General features: G+C 41.3%; 1 protein-coding gene across 7 annotated transcripts; it reads right to left on the bottom strand.

The window, feature by feature from the left end:
• Positions 1–344: 344 nt before the first annotated feature.
• Positions 345–16995, bottom strand: LOC113889384 (X antigen family member 5-like). 7 transcript variants are annotated; one of them, XM_027536059.1, is made up of 5 exons: positions 16912–16995; positions 6312–6391; positions 5703–5868; positions 5174–5299; positions 345–457 (listed from the first exon to the last, which is right to left on the bottom strand). In XM_027536059.1, exons 1-5 carry the CDS (start codon positions 16919–16921, stop codon positions 435–437), a joined length of 405 nt encoding a protein of 134 aa, XP_027391860.1. In that variant the 5' UTR covers positions 16922–16995; the 3' UTR covers positions 345–434. The 7 variants fall into 7 exon arrangements, with proteins under 7 accessions (XP_027391860.1, XP_027391863.1, XP_027391864.1 ...); XM_027536062.1 differs by having other exon boundaries at positions 5703–5841; positions 16912–16994; XM_027536063.1 differs by having other exon boundaries at positions 5703–5835; positions 16912–16991.
• Between the last annotated feature and the right edge of the window lie 290 nt (positions 16996–17285).

Here is a 17285-nt window from a genome sequence, read left to right as displayed (position 1 = left end):
AATGGAGAAGATTTTTCATTTCCTATTTGGATAGATGCCGATTATCATCTACTTTAGTCAAGAATATTCTGGCCAGGTTTGTTCAAAGCTGCAAAATGAGGATGGGTTTAAGATTTAAGCCAGTAGAAACTGTTGATATTCAAATATAATTGTATCTTTTGAAAAGCAAAAATAATCTACATCTAAATTTGTGGAATTAATATGCATATTTAGAGTTACTGTTGGACAGAAAATCTATATGCAGACATTCTCTCTCTACATACATCCTCAACTAGACAATAAAAATCACAAACCATGAATTTTCAATAACATTAAATACCCAGGGATAAATTTAACAAAAAATGTGCAATTAGAAAAGGAAACTTTATTGACAGAACTTTAACAGTCAAATACACAACATAAGAACAGCATAGATGGTTTCAGTTTATCTTCTTTCAAGCAAATGGCTGCCCTTCACCTATAATAAACATTTAAAAAGTCACTTAGCAGAAGTTTAGTTCGATGATGGGAGACATATACAAAGTTCACTGCAGTTGTAGTTTTATAAAATGGACTAAAACAGAAACACTAAGGGTGACCTTTGGCTTACCTTCAGTTAATCCTCTCTAGAGATTTTATAGACTTTTCAAGCATATTACCAGTATTTTTAGGGCAATTTATAGATTCAACGCAATCCCTATCAAGCTACCAACAGTATTCTTCACAGAGCTAGAACAAATAATTTCACAATTTGTATGGAAATACAAAAAACCTCGAATAGCCAAAGCGATCTTGAGAAAGAAGAATGGAACTGGAGGAATCAACCTACCTGACTTCAGGCTCTACTACAAAGCCACAGTTATCAAGACAGTATGGTACTGGCACAAAGACAGAAATATTGATCAATGGAATAAAATAGAAAGCCCAGAGATAAATCCACGCACATATGGACACCTTATCTTCGACAAAGGAGGCAAGAATATACAATGGATTAAAGACAATCTCTTTAACAAGTGGTGCTGGGAAATCTGGTCAACCACTTGTAAAAGAATGAAACTGGACCACTTTCTAACACCATACACAAAAATAAACTCAAAATGGATTAAAGATCTAAACGTAAGACCAGAAACTACAAAACTCCTGGAGGAGAACATAGGCAAAACACTCTCCGACATACATCACAGCAGGATCCTCTATGACCCACCTCCCAGAATATTGGAAATAAAAGCAAAAATAAACAAATGGGACCTAATTAACCTTAAAAGCTTCTGCACATCAAAGGAAACTATTAGCAAGGTGAAAAGACAGCCTTCAGAATGGGAGAAAATAATAGCAAATGAAGCAACCGACAAACAACTAATCTCAAAAATATACAAGCAACTCCTACAGCTCAACTCCAGAAAAATAAACGACCCAATCAAAAAATGGGCCAAAGAACTAAATAGACATTTCTCCAAAAAAGACATACAGATGGCTAACAAACACATGAAAAGATGCTCAACATCACTCATTATCAGAGAAATGCAAATCAAAACCACTATGAGGTACCATTTCACACCAGTCAGAATGGCTGCGATCCAAAAGTCTACAAATAATAAATGCTGGAGAGGGTGTGGAGGAAAGGGAACCCTCTTCCACTGTTGGTGGGAATGCAAACTAGTACAGCCACTATGGAGAACAGTGTGGAGATTCCTTAAAAAACTGGAAATAGAACTGCCTTATGATCCAGCAACCCCACTGCTGGGCATACACAGTGAGGAAACCAGAAGGGAAAGAGACACGTGTACCCCAATGTTCATCGCAGCACTGTTTATAATAGCCAAGACATGGAAGCAACCTAGATGTCCATCAGCAGATGAATGGATAAGAAAGCTGTGGTACATATACACAATGGAGTATTACTCAGCCATTAAAAAGAATACATTTGAATCAGTTCTAATGAGGTGGATGAAACTGGAGCCTATTATACAGAGTGAAGTAAGCCAGAAGGAAAAACATAAATACAGTATACTAAGGCATATATATGGAATTTAGAAAGATGGTAACAATAACCCGGTGTACGAGACAGCAAAAGAGACACTGATGTATAGAACAGTCTTATGGACTCTGTGGGAGAGGGAGAGGGTGGGAAGATTTGGGAGAATGGCAATGAAACATGTAAAATATCATGTAGGAAACGAGTTGCCAGTCCAGGTTCGATGCATGATGCTGGATGCTTGGAGCTGGTGCACTGGGACGGCCCAGAGGGATGGTATGGTGAGGGAGGAGGGAGGAGGGTTCGGGATGGGGAACACATGTATACCTGTGGCGGATTCATTTTGATATTTGGCAAAACTAATACAATTATGTAAAGTTTAAAAATAAAATAAAATTGGAAGAATAAAAAAAAATAAAAAAATAAAAAATAAAAATAAAAACACACTACTCTTCCTAGTCATACAAGAAAATAAGGACACTGAGTTCAGAACAAATGAAATCAATGGAACCTATCAGAAGGTAGTTTTCAGTAGAAGACAAAAGTGTGTACACATTCAGTAAAATATCTAACAACAAAAAACACCCTAAGAAAAACAAAATACACAAAAACTGAAACAAAATATCCCAAAAAAGTATCATTTAAATGCACTGGTTTGAAATAATATTCCGAATATAGGATAGCTAAACAGTTGTTCTCTCTGTTACTCCTTATGTGAAGTAAATAAAATGGCCAGTATTACATTTGTTTCTTCTCTACTGTGGAAAAGTGTAGACATTTTCATTTGTTCTAAATGGTTGATATGGTGGTTTTAAGTCGGTTAAACATTTGTCCCCCTTTTTACTTGTGGCCCTCATGTAATTCTAAATGTTTCTTTTCACCCTGGAAAGCATTCCAGTTGGTATAATACATTATATGGTGACACTAATTTTAAGTCATTACTATCACTGGTGACATGGTGACATCAAAATGTGAAGCAGAAATAGGACTGTTTCTCACAGCCACACCAAAAAAAAAGAAAGAAAGAAAGAAAGGAGAGAAGAAAGGGGAGAGCAAGAGGGAGTATGAGTGAGAGAGAAAAGCAAGTAGGAAGAGAGAAAGAAAATCTGGAAAAGCAGATTTTTTGGTTTCTAAATGATAATGGCTTTTGAGAGAAAATTCTGACCAATTTCAAAAGTTCATCCACGGTATTTGTGATGTTTAGTTATTTAGTTACTGTGGGGTATGTTAAATATTTGTTTTTCTACCCTACTATTTCATCAATATTCTGAAAATATTTGAGTGCCAGATTATACCCTGTTTTAATTCTGTAATATACTAACTGTTAGTGTCTTGTTCATATTTCTAATTATGTGTACTTGGGCTTTGTCCATTTTCTTCACAATTATGTAAACTGAGAGGAATCGACTGGCAGTCTGGGGTTGGCAGATACAAACTATTACATTCAGAATGGATAAACAACAAGGTCCTACTATACAGCAGAGGGTACTAATGTCCAATCTCCTGTGATAAATCACAATGGAAAAGAATATTAAAAAATATGTGTGTGTATATATATATTAAAAAATTACGTAAACTAACACATTGTCTTTATTTATTAGTTGAGTTTATTTTCCTCTTCCTAACAATTCATACCTGTCTTTTACTGAGTATCTTTTTCTTTTTCCCTTAGGTTTATTCTGTTGCTCTTTTTCTTACCTTTTATGTTGGATGTAGGATTTTATATTTATGTACCTTGTAATTTATGTATTTTCTTTTTAAATACACACATATTTAGACTAAGATTTTTCTATGAGAACATTTTAATCATGTTCTGTAGTTACTTGAAAGTAGTCTAAAAGTTGTATTTTCATCTAATTTTTCTAATGGATTGGGAAAAAAATGTAAAGTTAAAATATTTAGAAGGCTAATACACAGTAAATTCTTCCCTAACTATGAAGTTCTTCCTTTAAAATCAGAACCATGCAATTCATTGTCAGCAATTTGGAAAACACATATGTGAAAGATACTAAGTTGATTATGCGGGAAGAACTAGAGTTATAATCTTTGGCCTTCAAAACTTTTTAAACTTATGTATCAAAGAAGAAAAATAACATACTTGATATGGTTAGAGACGATTATATCATGAGGCTCAGATTTTTATTAGTTCTTTAAGAGCGAGAGAGGTGTGTATGGCAAAACCATCATAGTATTATAAAGTAATGATCCTCCAATTGAAATAAGCAACCTCCTTCCCCAAGAAAAGACCAAACCTGGGGGCAGGTAGTGTGCTTAGCATACGTATCTTACTCACACCTGCCTTGAATATCACTGACTAAATGCACTCTCAACTTGATCAGCCACAGAAATAGGAAACTGGACGGTCTTTGGCCATTTTATTATTCAGTCATTTCATGATTCCCTGGGGAAAGGATTTAAAATGCAACTGTTTTTTTAAAAGCTAGAGAATTCAGAATTTGAGAGAATTTAACTAACATCAAGCAGAATGTTGGCTCATTTTCTTTTTTAAAAAATTAATTAATTGATTTTAATTGGAGACTAATTACAATATTCTGGTGGGTTTTGCCATACATTGACATGAATCAGCCACAGGTGTACATGTGTCCCCCGTCAGAAAATGAAATCTCAATCCCCCTGTTATAATTTGACTCAAGATGATATTTTATGATAAATACATCATACAAAACAGAGTATTCTTGTATGCATTCCATCAAAGAGAATCAGAGAATGCAAAAATTAGCATTGAAAAATCAGCACCTGCGTGTATCTGTTCTGAATTCACAACTTACATGAGTAAAGTTGAGTTTAGAAGTTAAGGATTTCATAGAATCACACACATTATGCTAAAGCTGGTACTAGAACCTACTTGGATGCCTAAGCATATTTCAAATAAACTGATATTTATTACAAATGCATTCCATATTTGCTACAAGCAGAAATTATAAAAGAACCTGAAAATTATTAGCTGTTGCTTAAAGTACTTATACTCAAGAGAAGAAAATGGTTTCCTTGTTTCATTTTGATATGGCTTTGATCCTGTCCGTTTCTTTATTTGAAGTCTATAAGTCAGGCACTCAGGCATCTGGGGTCTGAACTATCTTTCAAAGAATATGTGAACTCTATTATTAAAATAATAGTAATGTTCCCTCTATATTAGTAAAGATATAATATTCTGAAAAACAGAAACCACATAAATTACTTTCTGAATGGATGACATACCTGCTTCTGGCATTTCACCAGGCTCTGTATTTGATGCAAACTCCTCCCTGACATCAGGACCATCTCCACCTTCACCCCCAGTCTTTGCCAGAGCCAATTGCTGGAGATCAGCTTCCAGGCCAGAATCTTTAAAAAAATGCATCAATTCAGCTGTAAAGCATACAATATAGACAAGGGAATGATGATCTTCATTCCCTCGGTGTTATGAATTAAAAGCCTTAGGTTAGTATGCTAAAAATGTGATGAATAAGAACCTCAGGAGCATTCTTCTGGGAATGTTTTGCTGGAGAAAAAGGAAAGCAGAATTTTCCGAATGTTATTACCATTTTCCTTTTCCAGGGTTGTCCTCAGACACCTTAGTTGCCCCCTTCTCTTTGTCTTGAAAATAAGGGAAAATTTGAGCGACCACACTGACCTGCAAACTATACTCTCCTCAGTTTTTTAGGAACTGTCTGAAGTCCTTTTCTACTGTTTCCTTTCCTCTTCTTACTGATTATGTCTAAAGGCATGACTCATAGATACACTTTACCTTCAAAGGGATCCTTCTCCTCTTCTTCATCACGATTCACTGGATCCTCTCCATGTACTTCCTCCTTTCTAGGTGTGATATCCTGAATCTCAGCTGGCGGTTCCTCTTGTTGAGGTTGCTCAACACTGGGCTGCTGGTCCAAGTAGAGTGTGCATGCAAATAAAACCTTTTTGTTGTTAATACATCTAATAGCATAAATATACATAATACATAGATATATCTGAGCATAAGTAAACCTAACAACATTTTCCCAACACAATTCTATGTACTTACTTTTAATAATGTTACTCTTCACACAGAGATGAATTAGCTCCCATAAGAGTTACCCAGAAAGACTTTGGAAGTTATTTAAATCTATGTTGGGATGGAAGCATGCAGTCTGTTGTTAATAAGCAGGAGGAGGGAGTCACTGGGCACATTTCCAGGGAATTTAACAGTATACTCATCCAGGCAATGCCAGACTATATCTGGATCAATGTTCCTTCCTAAGACAAATTCTCACCCTTTATCAGCATGGAAGACCTTTATCACTGCATCTGTACTACTTAACATCATTTTCTCAAAAATAAACTTGTGCTAGTAGAAAACATCAAATGGCAAGGTACTCACAACCACAGGTTCATCCACCTGGGCGCAATCTTGATTTGTAGGTCCCAATTTTGATGCCACTTGCCCACTCATATTTCTCCCTGAAAGCAGAATATGGTGATTTAGAAAATGTATTTAAGAGTACAGCTATATTTGATCACTTTATGACCATATGTTGACTTATTTTTTTTAATGTGAGAATACTTTCAAAAGAAAACTCTGGTTAAGTATGAGTGTACATGCATTTCAATTACACCAAATACAGTCGCTTGCAAAGCCATTTGTGTCTTTGCAAAGCCAGCAGAGAAATCACCTTAAGGTACAGAAGAAGGCTGAATTTTCGGTAGGACATTTGATTTCACAACAGAATTCTCCATCATGAAGATCTTTAGTGAAATACTGCTAGGAATTTAAAAGCTCAGGACTACTGCTCATGTCACACTCCTATTCACCAGACCTATTTTCCCCAACTCCCTTGGAATTCAGTTGGAACACGAAGAAAGGCTCAGTCTTTACAGCCTGACTATGGCGATTTTCTCAGTGTCTGGGGCTGAGATGAGGCTGCATACAGAGCAACCGGTCCACTTCTCTCTTGGCACCTTACCACAAAACCCGCAATACAGTCACAACCCCACTGCGGTCCGGTTTCTAGGCCTTTCCTTAATCACCCACCCTGCCCCCTGCCCAGGTCCCACTGCCGGCCCCAGATTCTGTGCTCTGTCGTCAGTTCCAGGGCCCCATTGAACCAAATATCTCAAATAGCACCCCCAAGTCTCCCCCCACCATCATCCTACCGCCTGCCCTCCTCTGCCCACTGCCCTTCCTCTCCGCCCACCAAGGCAAGAAGTATGGCGTCGCAACACTTGTGAGGAGAAAGATGACTACCTTGAGGGCCTTCCTCCTCAAAGGCCCTAGATGGCACTGCCCGACCAGCGCGAAACTCACTGGCTACCCTCGCACGCACACACACTTAAATTCCAGACAGGACAGACCTGTGAACCTACCTGGTGAGTCTCAAGTAGTGAGAAAGAACCGGGACTGAATAAACAGACCCGTCTCACGCCCAACGCTCCTCACAGATCGCTCAGGAAGGCGTATGCGCACCAAGGCGCATGCGCAGCAACGGATGCGCCCGCACACACTGCGCATGCTCACTGAGTTGGGCGTGTGCAGTGCAGGTTGCCGGAGAAGGCAATGGCACCCCACTCTAGTACTCTTGCCTGGAAAATCCCATGGATGGAGGAGCCTGGTGGGCTACACAGTCCATGGGGTCGCTAAGAGTCGGACACGACTGAGCAACTTCACTTTCATTTTTCACTCTCATGCATTGGAGAAGGAAATGGCAACCCACTCCAGTGTTCTTGCCTGGAGAATCCCAGGGACAGGGGAGCCTGGTGGGCTGCCGTCTATGGGGTCGCACAGAGTCGGGCACGACTGAAGTGACTTAGCAGCAGCAGTGCAGGTTGCGGTTTTCCCGCCATTGAGGTGGAGTCCTGGAACCGCAGCGTCTCTGGTGGATGAGAAAGGGGCTTGAAGACTATATTTTTTTCCTTCCAGTGCAGTCTTTCTTATGCATCCACAACCTGTGGTGATAGGTAGTCCTAGGTTACCCTTAGTGGAGAATGTGTCTCAGAAAGACAGTCATGACAGAAATACATATTACGTTTTTTAATACCTATTTTTATACATGCTCTGATGAAGCATTTCCTTCGTTGCTTCTGGGTTTTCCGTCATACTCCCAATGGCTTTACTCACTTCCATGGAATAAGTACATAAATAGATGCCTCTGTTTCCACTTTTTGCTTGGTGCACTGCACATTTAAATCTCTGAACTGGTAACTAGTTTCTCTGAGTATACCTCTGGTTCCTATACAGTATTGTTCCTTTAGCATCGGACTTCACTTTCACCACCAGACACATCCACAGCTCGGTGTTGTTTCCACTTTGGCTTAGCCGTTTCATTCCTTCTGTAGCTATTTCTGCATTCTTCTCCAGTACCACATTCTTCTTTTTCTATTATCGCAGGAATTTTCGTACTTACTAGGAGTTTTAATTTTACCCAATTTTACCCAAGAGAAAGGAAAACATGTACACACAAGGACCTTTACTCAAATATTCTACTCATGTACTCCTAATAGCCAAAACTAGAAACAGCCCAAGTATTCAACAACTGGTATAAACATGAAAGAAAAACAAAAGAGAATACTCGTACAAAAGAACACTACATGGTATTTAAAAAGGAACTACTAATGCGTGTAACAGCAAGGATGCATCTCAGCTGTGCCAATGACAGATGTCAGACACAGAAAGCTATGTATTATATGATTTCATGTCAATGGATTTCTGGAAAAGCACAACTATAGGCAGAGAAAGATATCTGTGGTTGCCAGGGTATAGGAGTGGAGGAAGGAGTCTGAATGCAAATAACCCAAGGGAGCATTTTCAAACCAATGGGACGTTTTCTACATTTTTTGTGGTAGCATTTACACAATGGTATGCATATGTCAAAACTTGACAAACGGTAATGCTTTAAAGCACTGACTTTTATTGTATATAAATTATATCTCAATACTTCTCACTTTTTAAAAAAAGGATCTTTTAAGTATGTAAATACTGGTTATTGTATCGATCTAGACCTTGAGCTCATAAATATAAAAATCTTATTTGAAATTCTTCCCAGACCTGGCCAACTTCCAGGATTCCCCATGACACCTTTGTACCCTTATGATAGGACAAAGAAACCTGGTCTTAACCAGGTTAACAATTCCATCTCCTTCACCTCAAGTCAACGTTCTTGCTGAGTTCTGTCCATTTTACTTTGAAAATGTCTAATGCATCTTCTTTTTCCCATGTCCAACACATCTGCTCTAGTCCAAAGCTCCCCTCCATTTAATTGTCAACCCCCTTCTAAGGGGTCTCTCACATCCACTCAGGGTGACTGTCTCCCACTCACCACCCTCTCCCTCCCTCTCTTACAGTTCCAGAACTGTTTATGACTTTCTAGATAAAGGCTACTGTCCTACACAGGAACTGGAAAGTATGGTCTAGCCCTTGCCCATCTTGCTAACATCATGGAAAGTAGAGAATCCTCTTCTTGTCTCTCTTATTGGGCTTCATTCATGCCCTCCACTTTCTCAAGCTTAGATTGTCCCATATTTCTGAAGCCTCCAGTTAGTAGACTCCTTCAAGCTAGGCTTCAACAGTATATGGAACGAGAACTTCCAGATATACAAGCTGGTTTTGAAGAGGCAGAGAAACAAGAGATTAAATTGCAACCTTCATTAGATCATGGGGAAAGCAAGGGAATTCCAGAAACACATCTACTTCTCCTTCATTGACTAGACTACCTCAAGGCCTCTGACTGTGTGGATCACAACAAACTGTGGAAAATTCTTAGAGATGGGACTACCAGACAAGCTGACCTGTCTCCTGAGAAACCTGTATGAGGGTTAAGAAGTAACAGTTAGAATAAAACATGGAACAACGGACTGGTTCAAAATTGCGAAAGGAGTAAGACAAGGTTGTATAGAGTCACCCTGCTTATTCAACTTACATGCAGAGCACATCATGGGAAATGATGGGCTGGATGACTCACAAGCTGGAATCAAGGTTGCTGGCAGAAATATCAAGAAGCTCAGACATGCAGATCATAGCAGTTTAATGGCAGGAACTGAAGAGGATCTAAAGAACCGCTTGATGAGGGTGAAAGAGGAGAGTGAAAAGGCTGGCTTAAAAGTCAACATTCAAAAATATAAGATTATGGCATCCAGTCCTATCATTTCACGGAAAACAGAAGGGACGCAGTGGATACACGGACAAATTTAATTTTGGAGGCTCTAAAATCACCGTGCATGGTGATTGCTGCCATGAAATTAAGACACTTGATCCTTGGAAGAACAACCATGACAAAGCTAGTATGCATGCATGCTCATTGCTTCATTGTGTCTGACTCTTTATGACCCCATGGACCGTAGCCTGCCAGGTGCCACTGTCCATGGGATTCTCCAGGCAAGAATACTTTAGTGGATTGCCATGCCCTCCTCCCATAGGGCATGGCAGGGCATCTTCCCAACCCAGGGGTGAAACCCTTGACTCCTGCATCCCATGCATTGCAGGGAGATTCTTTTTTTTTTTTCTTGTCACTTTATTTTTTAATTAAAGGATAATTGCTCTACAGAATTTTGTTGTTGTCTGTCAAACATCAACAAGAATCAGCCATAGGTACACCCATGAGGCGAATTCCTTACCACTGAGCCACCAAGGAAGCCCATGTCAAAGCTAGACAGCATAGTATAAAGCAGAGACATCACTTTACAGACAAAGGTCCGTATAGTCAAAACTATGGCTTTTTCAGTAGTCATGTACAGATGTGTGAGTTCGATCATTAAGAAGGCTGAGTGACAAAGAATTGATGCTTTTGGTTTGTGGTGCTGGAGAAGACACTTGAGAATCCGTCGGACATGAATTTGAACAAACTATGGCAGATAGTGGAGGACAGAGGAGCCTGGGGTGCTACAGTCCATGGGGTCTCGTGCAAAGAGTGGTACACGACCAAGCGACTGAAAACGAACAACCACCACCACCTTACCTTTGCGTTTCCCTGTGCCAAAGAATTGATGCTTTTGAACTGTGGTGTTGGAGAAGACTCTTGAGAGTCCCTTGGACTGCAAGGAGATGCAACCAGTCCATTCTGAAGGAGATCAGTCCCTGGGATTTCTTTGGAAGGAATGATGCTAAAGCTGAAACTCCAGTACTTTGGCCACCTCATGAGAAGAGTTGACACATTGAAAAAGACTCTGATGCTGGGAGGGATTGGGGGCAGGAGGAGAAGGGGAAGGCAGAGGATGAGATGGCTGAATGGCATCACTGATTCGATGGACGTGAGTCTGGGTGAACTCCGGGAGTTGGTGATGGACAGGGAGGCCTGGCGTGCTGCGATTCATGGGGTCGCAAAGAGTCGGACATGACTGAGGGACTGAACTGAACTCAACTGAACTGAACGTGCCACAGCCCCACTTTCAACAGGGCTAAGAAGTTTCTGTGTCTATCAGTGCTGAAGGCTGAGACTTATGTCTTTACAGACTCAGCGCCCCCTGCTTAGGGTTGATGGCGGGTCCTTAGAACACTCATCACTCCCTCCCAGAGCTCAGAGCACGGAGCCTTCTCACAACAGTAATGGAGCACCCTGCCTGCTACAGAAATGGGAATCGTAGCTGTTTAGCCTCTCTTAATATGTTTTCTCCCTTTGCGTTGAGTTCACTTCCACATTTCTTCTTTGAGTCACCAAATCAAACTCTTCTCATCCCCAACTGGTTACTGTAACAAGCTGCAGCTGCATCTTTATCAAGGACGGTGCATGTACCCCCTGCACTATGTATTTTCTTCCTCATTTCCCATCAGAATCTGTCGACTCCCAGACATCACAAAAAGGACTCCAGATCACCCACAAAAGGGGCGGTGCTGCAGGGGAGGCTGTGACTCTCGTCCACAGCCTGAGTCAAAGCAGGACTGTGTTATAAGTGTCACAAGCTGCCCCAATGCATCATGGGAGCCAAAAGAGCAATGGTCTGAAAGTCCTAACACAGACACTTATGTGGAAGGAACACCAGTGTCTTCCTAGGGACCTGTGAGTTGTTGTTTGGTTTGGGCCTTTAGAGTCAGTGACCGTTTTCACATCACTTGCAGGCTTAGCTAACCTTCCATCAGGACCTCTCTCCTCCCCTACAGCCCCCTACCTACTGTACCAAAAATCATACTTCTGACTTCAGTGTGCTGATTGGGTTTTCACCTGGCACAGATACCAATACAATTTTTTATGCTGAAACCTCAAGATACCTGAAGAAAACGAGTTTTCAGAAAGTCCATCTTTCAATTATAATAGGAAAACTGCCTATGTAACAATGAAGATACAACAAATTAAAATATTAATAAAATGTTATTTGGAAATTATCTAGAATGCCACACTTAAGAGAAAAAAAATTTAATACATGGTCTATTGCCTTTCAGGTCGAATCTGCATTTAAGAAAATTAGGAGATGGGCGAGGTAATGTCTTCATGATATTGTATTTGTTGTTCTGTTTATCATTACATTATTTCTATGGTTATGCTACTTTCCAGAATGATGAGGGTGCTCCACTAATGTCTGTCTCGGCAAATACATGTTTAGAGCTTGATATGGACTAGGAACTGTTCTCTGTGATCTTTACATGTTGACATGACACCCCATGGACTTTCGTGCACTTAGGAGGAACTGTGTTCAATCCATATGCAGATCCATCGTAGTGTTTCATGTGGATGGACATGTTGATCTGCCTTCTGACCCACAGTAGACTAGACACTGCACTGTATTCCAGACTGGGAGTCAGATACCACGCCTGTCTGTTTCTTTCTGGCCTGGGCACCAATCTGACTCAGCTCTTGCCAGCTAGGTGACTTTTTGCAAATTCATTCACCCATTAACGTCTGTGTGTCTCCACTCCTCAACTGCAGAAAGGGATGATAGCATTACAAATGCTCACCTTACAGTGTTGTTATGAGTACTCAAAGACTTTTGAGTACATATGGAGTACATATGCACATTCTGTACATATGGAGAGCTAAGCACGATCCAGAAGGGTGAGCTTTTCTTCAGGTCTCTCTTCACTTCCGTTTCTGCTTCTACTCATATGCCCCTGTCCCTGCCCCCATGCTTTTACCTCCCCAATCCCAACTGATCTGTGTCGTCTCTGATCTGTTCCCCTGTCTTCAGACTCTGCATCCCAAAACACAGCTGAATATCTCCTCATGATTTACCTTGGAAAATATCCATATCATCACCCTTGGATTAAACAATCATGAGTATTAGTGGAAGAAATAAGAAACACAACAAAACTGGAAATGTGAAAACTACACAAGAAATAAAGCATTACTGATGATCATTTGACTACTAACATTTTCATATCTTCATCAGATTCAGATCTTCAGATTTGATTGAGAATTAGACTTGATAAAAGGCCTTTTAATTTCCCTGGGCAATGTTTTTAAAAATTTATATACTAATGTTCTATAACTGTCCAGTGACCACTTGCTTTCCCGTCATGATGCAAATCCTATGAAGAGGTCATTAGACATCTAACTTCACATAGAATATTCACTAAACTTTTTCATACGAGCACATGATGAAACCCAAATATTTCCTCTAAGCTTCACAATATCCCCATAAGAAGAGGGGGATACTCATTGTGCTAAAAAAAACAAAACAAAACCAAAACCCCCCCCCTCATACCTCATACACTCCATTCTTGAGGCCCTGAAAGGCCTGAAATGATAGTCCAAGGTCCGTGCAGTGTGTCAAAGGTGGTCTTGACATTGTGTCTCTGGGACGATTTCCAGGGAAATGTGGAACAGCAATAATATTAACAACAGTGATAACAACAGTTAGAATTGACTTGGAACGTGCCATATGGCACGTACTGTCCTGACAATTTCTCATGTCTTAACACGGTCAGTGGTCTACACTGCCCCATGAAGTAGTTAAATTTACTCGAAGCTAGTGTTTCCATGTGGTTAAAAGAGGAATGAGGCACAGAGGCACTACGTAACTTGTTCAGTGTCGCCCAGCAGTAAGGGAGCCACAGGTCTGGACGCACCGTGGAAAACTCTGGGTGTATTTATTTATTCAGTCAAGGGTAAGATCCAACAGCTACAGCAAAATATGTACAATAACAGCTACCACATAAAAAATTTGATCTTACATCATAGAAATGCACACTAAATGGAAATCTGATTTCTTCAGAAATCTTTCAAATGGAGTCTTGACAAGACTGGCATCAGGATGTTTTGTAGAAATGGTGGTCTACAAACAAGAGCCTCCTCAGAACAGCAGACAGCATGTCAGTGAGTCTCCTAGACTGGAGGTCTTGGGTTTGTGCATCAGAGAAGGCAGGAAACCCCTGTCACATGCTCTCAATAGAAACAGAGCCTGGCCGCAGGCAAAATAAGACCATGCCTCTGCTCCGGTAGTGCCTAGACAAGTTGTCCATGTCAATCAGAATTGAGGAATTCTTTTAAAAAGTGCAGATTCCATGATCTACACTCAGTGACTCTCACTCAGTGCATCTACAACAGTGCCCTAGAATCTGTGAGATTTCACTACACTTGGGAAACTCAGGGACTTTATTAAACCCCTTTGGTAGTGAGACTGTCAGCAAAATAAGGAAAATAGAGATCGGAACAGATATTAGAAAAAACATATAGATAATCAACAAAACCCAAAGCTGGCTCTTTCAAAAGGTCAATATGAATTCATAAGTTTCCACCCATAAGAATTAAAAAAAAAGATAACTAAAGACAAAATTTACCAATATCAGGAAAGAAATAGGTTACAGATTCCACATTTCCTAATCCAATCATTTCATCAAGGTGAATTGGGCCAAATCCAAGCAATGTGATGAAACCACTCGTTTTCTTTCTCATTGTCCTCCAGCTTCCCCTTCCTGCCTCTCTCCTTTGCCCCATTTCCTTTCTCCTTCTTAAGTCCTGCCCTCCATCAAGAGGAGCAATATTATGAGGCGTGATTCCCATGCCTCATAATCCCATGATTATAACTGATGTCCGCTGCTTGGCTGACATTCAGCGTGGATGCTATCATCCCGGTAGCTGGTACACTGAAGCTCTCTGTCTCTCATGATGGACCAGAAGGTTTCACTCTAATTTCAAGTATAGGTAGGAGAGAAGGTGCAGGGCACATGTTGGAGCCTTGAGTCCTTCATCTAAGAAATGCAGAAGACCACAAACTGTGGGGGAAACAGAAATAGCAGCACCAGGCCCCTTTCAAGGAGAGCTATGTGCCAAACACAGCACATCACAGGATTCCTTGACATTCAGGAGCATGCCAAGTAGATTTCCATGCCAGGACTGTTGCATTTATTGTTCCTTCTGCGTGGAATGCTCTTCTCTTAGGTAACCCCACAGCCTGCTCCCTTACTTCCTCCAGATCTCTACTTACTTGTAATCTTTCAGGGAGTCTTTCCCTCATTATCTCAAATAAAATAATAACATCATACCTACATACACCCTTTCCCCTGATCTAGAAATATCTTTCTTCATAGTGCCTGCCACCCTTGATTATTTACTGACCGCCAAGTCTATGAAATGAGAGACTTGGTTGGTTTTGTCCTGTCACAAACTCCTCCAATAGTGTGCAGGTCTATGGCAGGTGCTCAGAAAACATTTGCTGAAGGACAGTCTGGAGCCAGGCCCTTACACACATTGCTAACATGCACAGGTACCCTCCAAGATGGGCACTGGCCTCATTGTATTAATTATGATACAAACTGAGATTTCAGGAGACAAGTGATACACTCAACAACACACAGTCAGCATGTCAGGTTCCAGGCTTCAGAATCATATCTGCCAGCTTCCAAATCCTCAGTTCCCGGACAGAGACCTCACAGCCAAGAATATAAGAGGTTTTATATCTAACACAAAGACTCCAAACAGCTCAGATAGATACCCAGAGACACCAAAAAGAGCTCACTGAATCTCTGCACAGAGAGTGCACAACTCATCTCAGACCTTCAAACACAACAGAGACCATAACCATACACACTGTGACAAAGACCCTCCAAACAGACCAAAGTCTTCCAGACAGAAACAAACGAGAACTGCACAGATACTTCACATCATGGAGACTGACTCCCAAACCACTGAGACACTTACCGACGTAACACAAAACCCCCTAAACAGAAAGACAGAAGTTTTAATAACTCAAGAACATCATATAACCTTAAGATAAAGTTCCCAGGCAAATGAAAAACTTGCCACCTGTGCATAGATCCCCAAGCAGCTGATAGTTTACACCTTTACACTGACCCATCCTTAAAGCAGCACAGAGGCATCACAACTTCGGACCCAGAATCAAAAGCTCAGTGATCTCACATTCTGGGGTGCAGATGCCTACACAGAGATCTCACACCCAGGGACTGAAAGGCCAGCAAGCTCCAAAGATGCACATCCTGGTATACAGGCACACATCCTAGAGGCTTTGTATTATGGCTCGAAAAATCCACTCAGATCAAATATCCCATCACTCACAACCCCGCCCAAAGGCTCAAGGGGATCAAATGTACCCAAGCAGCACCTGTGTTGTCACACGTAGCAAAACACAATCCCAAGCTGCCAGATCCAGGTTATTCTCCAGGGAGAGACACCAAAATCAGGGACCTCCCCCTGGACATGAGTTGCATGCATTTGTGTGAATGACCGTGCACTGTCACAGACTGAGCGAGAGCTGAACAAGACTGAAACGCCATCACCATGCACAGCCAGCCAGTGCGCCAAACCTCGCCACTAACCAGGGCACCTATTAGACCCCTTCTGGAAAAGCACTAAAACGCGGAGGAAAATTGCATGCTCTGAAAAGTCGCGCACGCCAACGCAGGCACACGCGTACACAGGCGCCTCTCGCCCTCAGTGCCTGTTCTGTGACCACACTGCCTGGAATCACGCGGTGGCCAATCACTGCCCAGAACGCTTCCCTGACTCCACACCCAAACCGACAGCCAGTCTCTTGCTCCGTAGTGGTCCCACCAACCAAGGGGTGGAGTTGAAAAAGAGACGAAGAAAATTTCCGCTTAATACCTGTGTCCATTCGGATTCAAAAGCAGTGGGAAGACGAAGAGGAGCGAATGGGGATGGACCCAGTGGCGCCGTGAGTGCCACCGCAGGGAACTGTGGTCCATGCCTGACCCGGTGTAAGGGGACCCTCTCTCTGTTGTCACACGCCCTCTCCCAATGGTACCTTTCAGAGTGGGTGATCTTACTGCTACTCCTCAGTGGTACATCCCAGGACAGAACTGTTTCATCTCGCGTGCCCTTTGCTGGTGGGATTGGGGAACAGCAGATGTAGATGCCTGTGGGCCATTCCAGGAGGATCCGTAAAGGGCAGAAGGGCAAGGTTAGGGGGAAAACCCCACAGATTCCTGCAATTTTGGACTCAGAAAAAAGTCTTCATA

The sequence above is a fragment of the Bos indicus x Bos taurus genome, unplaced genomic scaffold (genome assembly GCF_003369695.1).
Source record: "Bos indicus x Bos taurus breed Angus x Brahman F1 hybrid unplaced genomic scaffold, Bos_hybrid_MaternalHap_v2.0 tig00011894_arrow_arrow_obj, whole genome shotgun sequence".
Lineage (NCBI taxonomy): Eukaryota > Metazoa > Chordata > Mammalia > Artiodactyla > Bovidae > Bos > Bos indicus x Bos taurus.
This window is presented reverse-complemented; position numbering and strand designations above follow the sequence as displayed.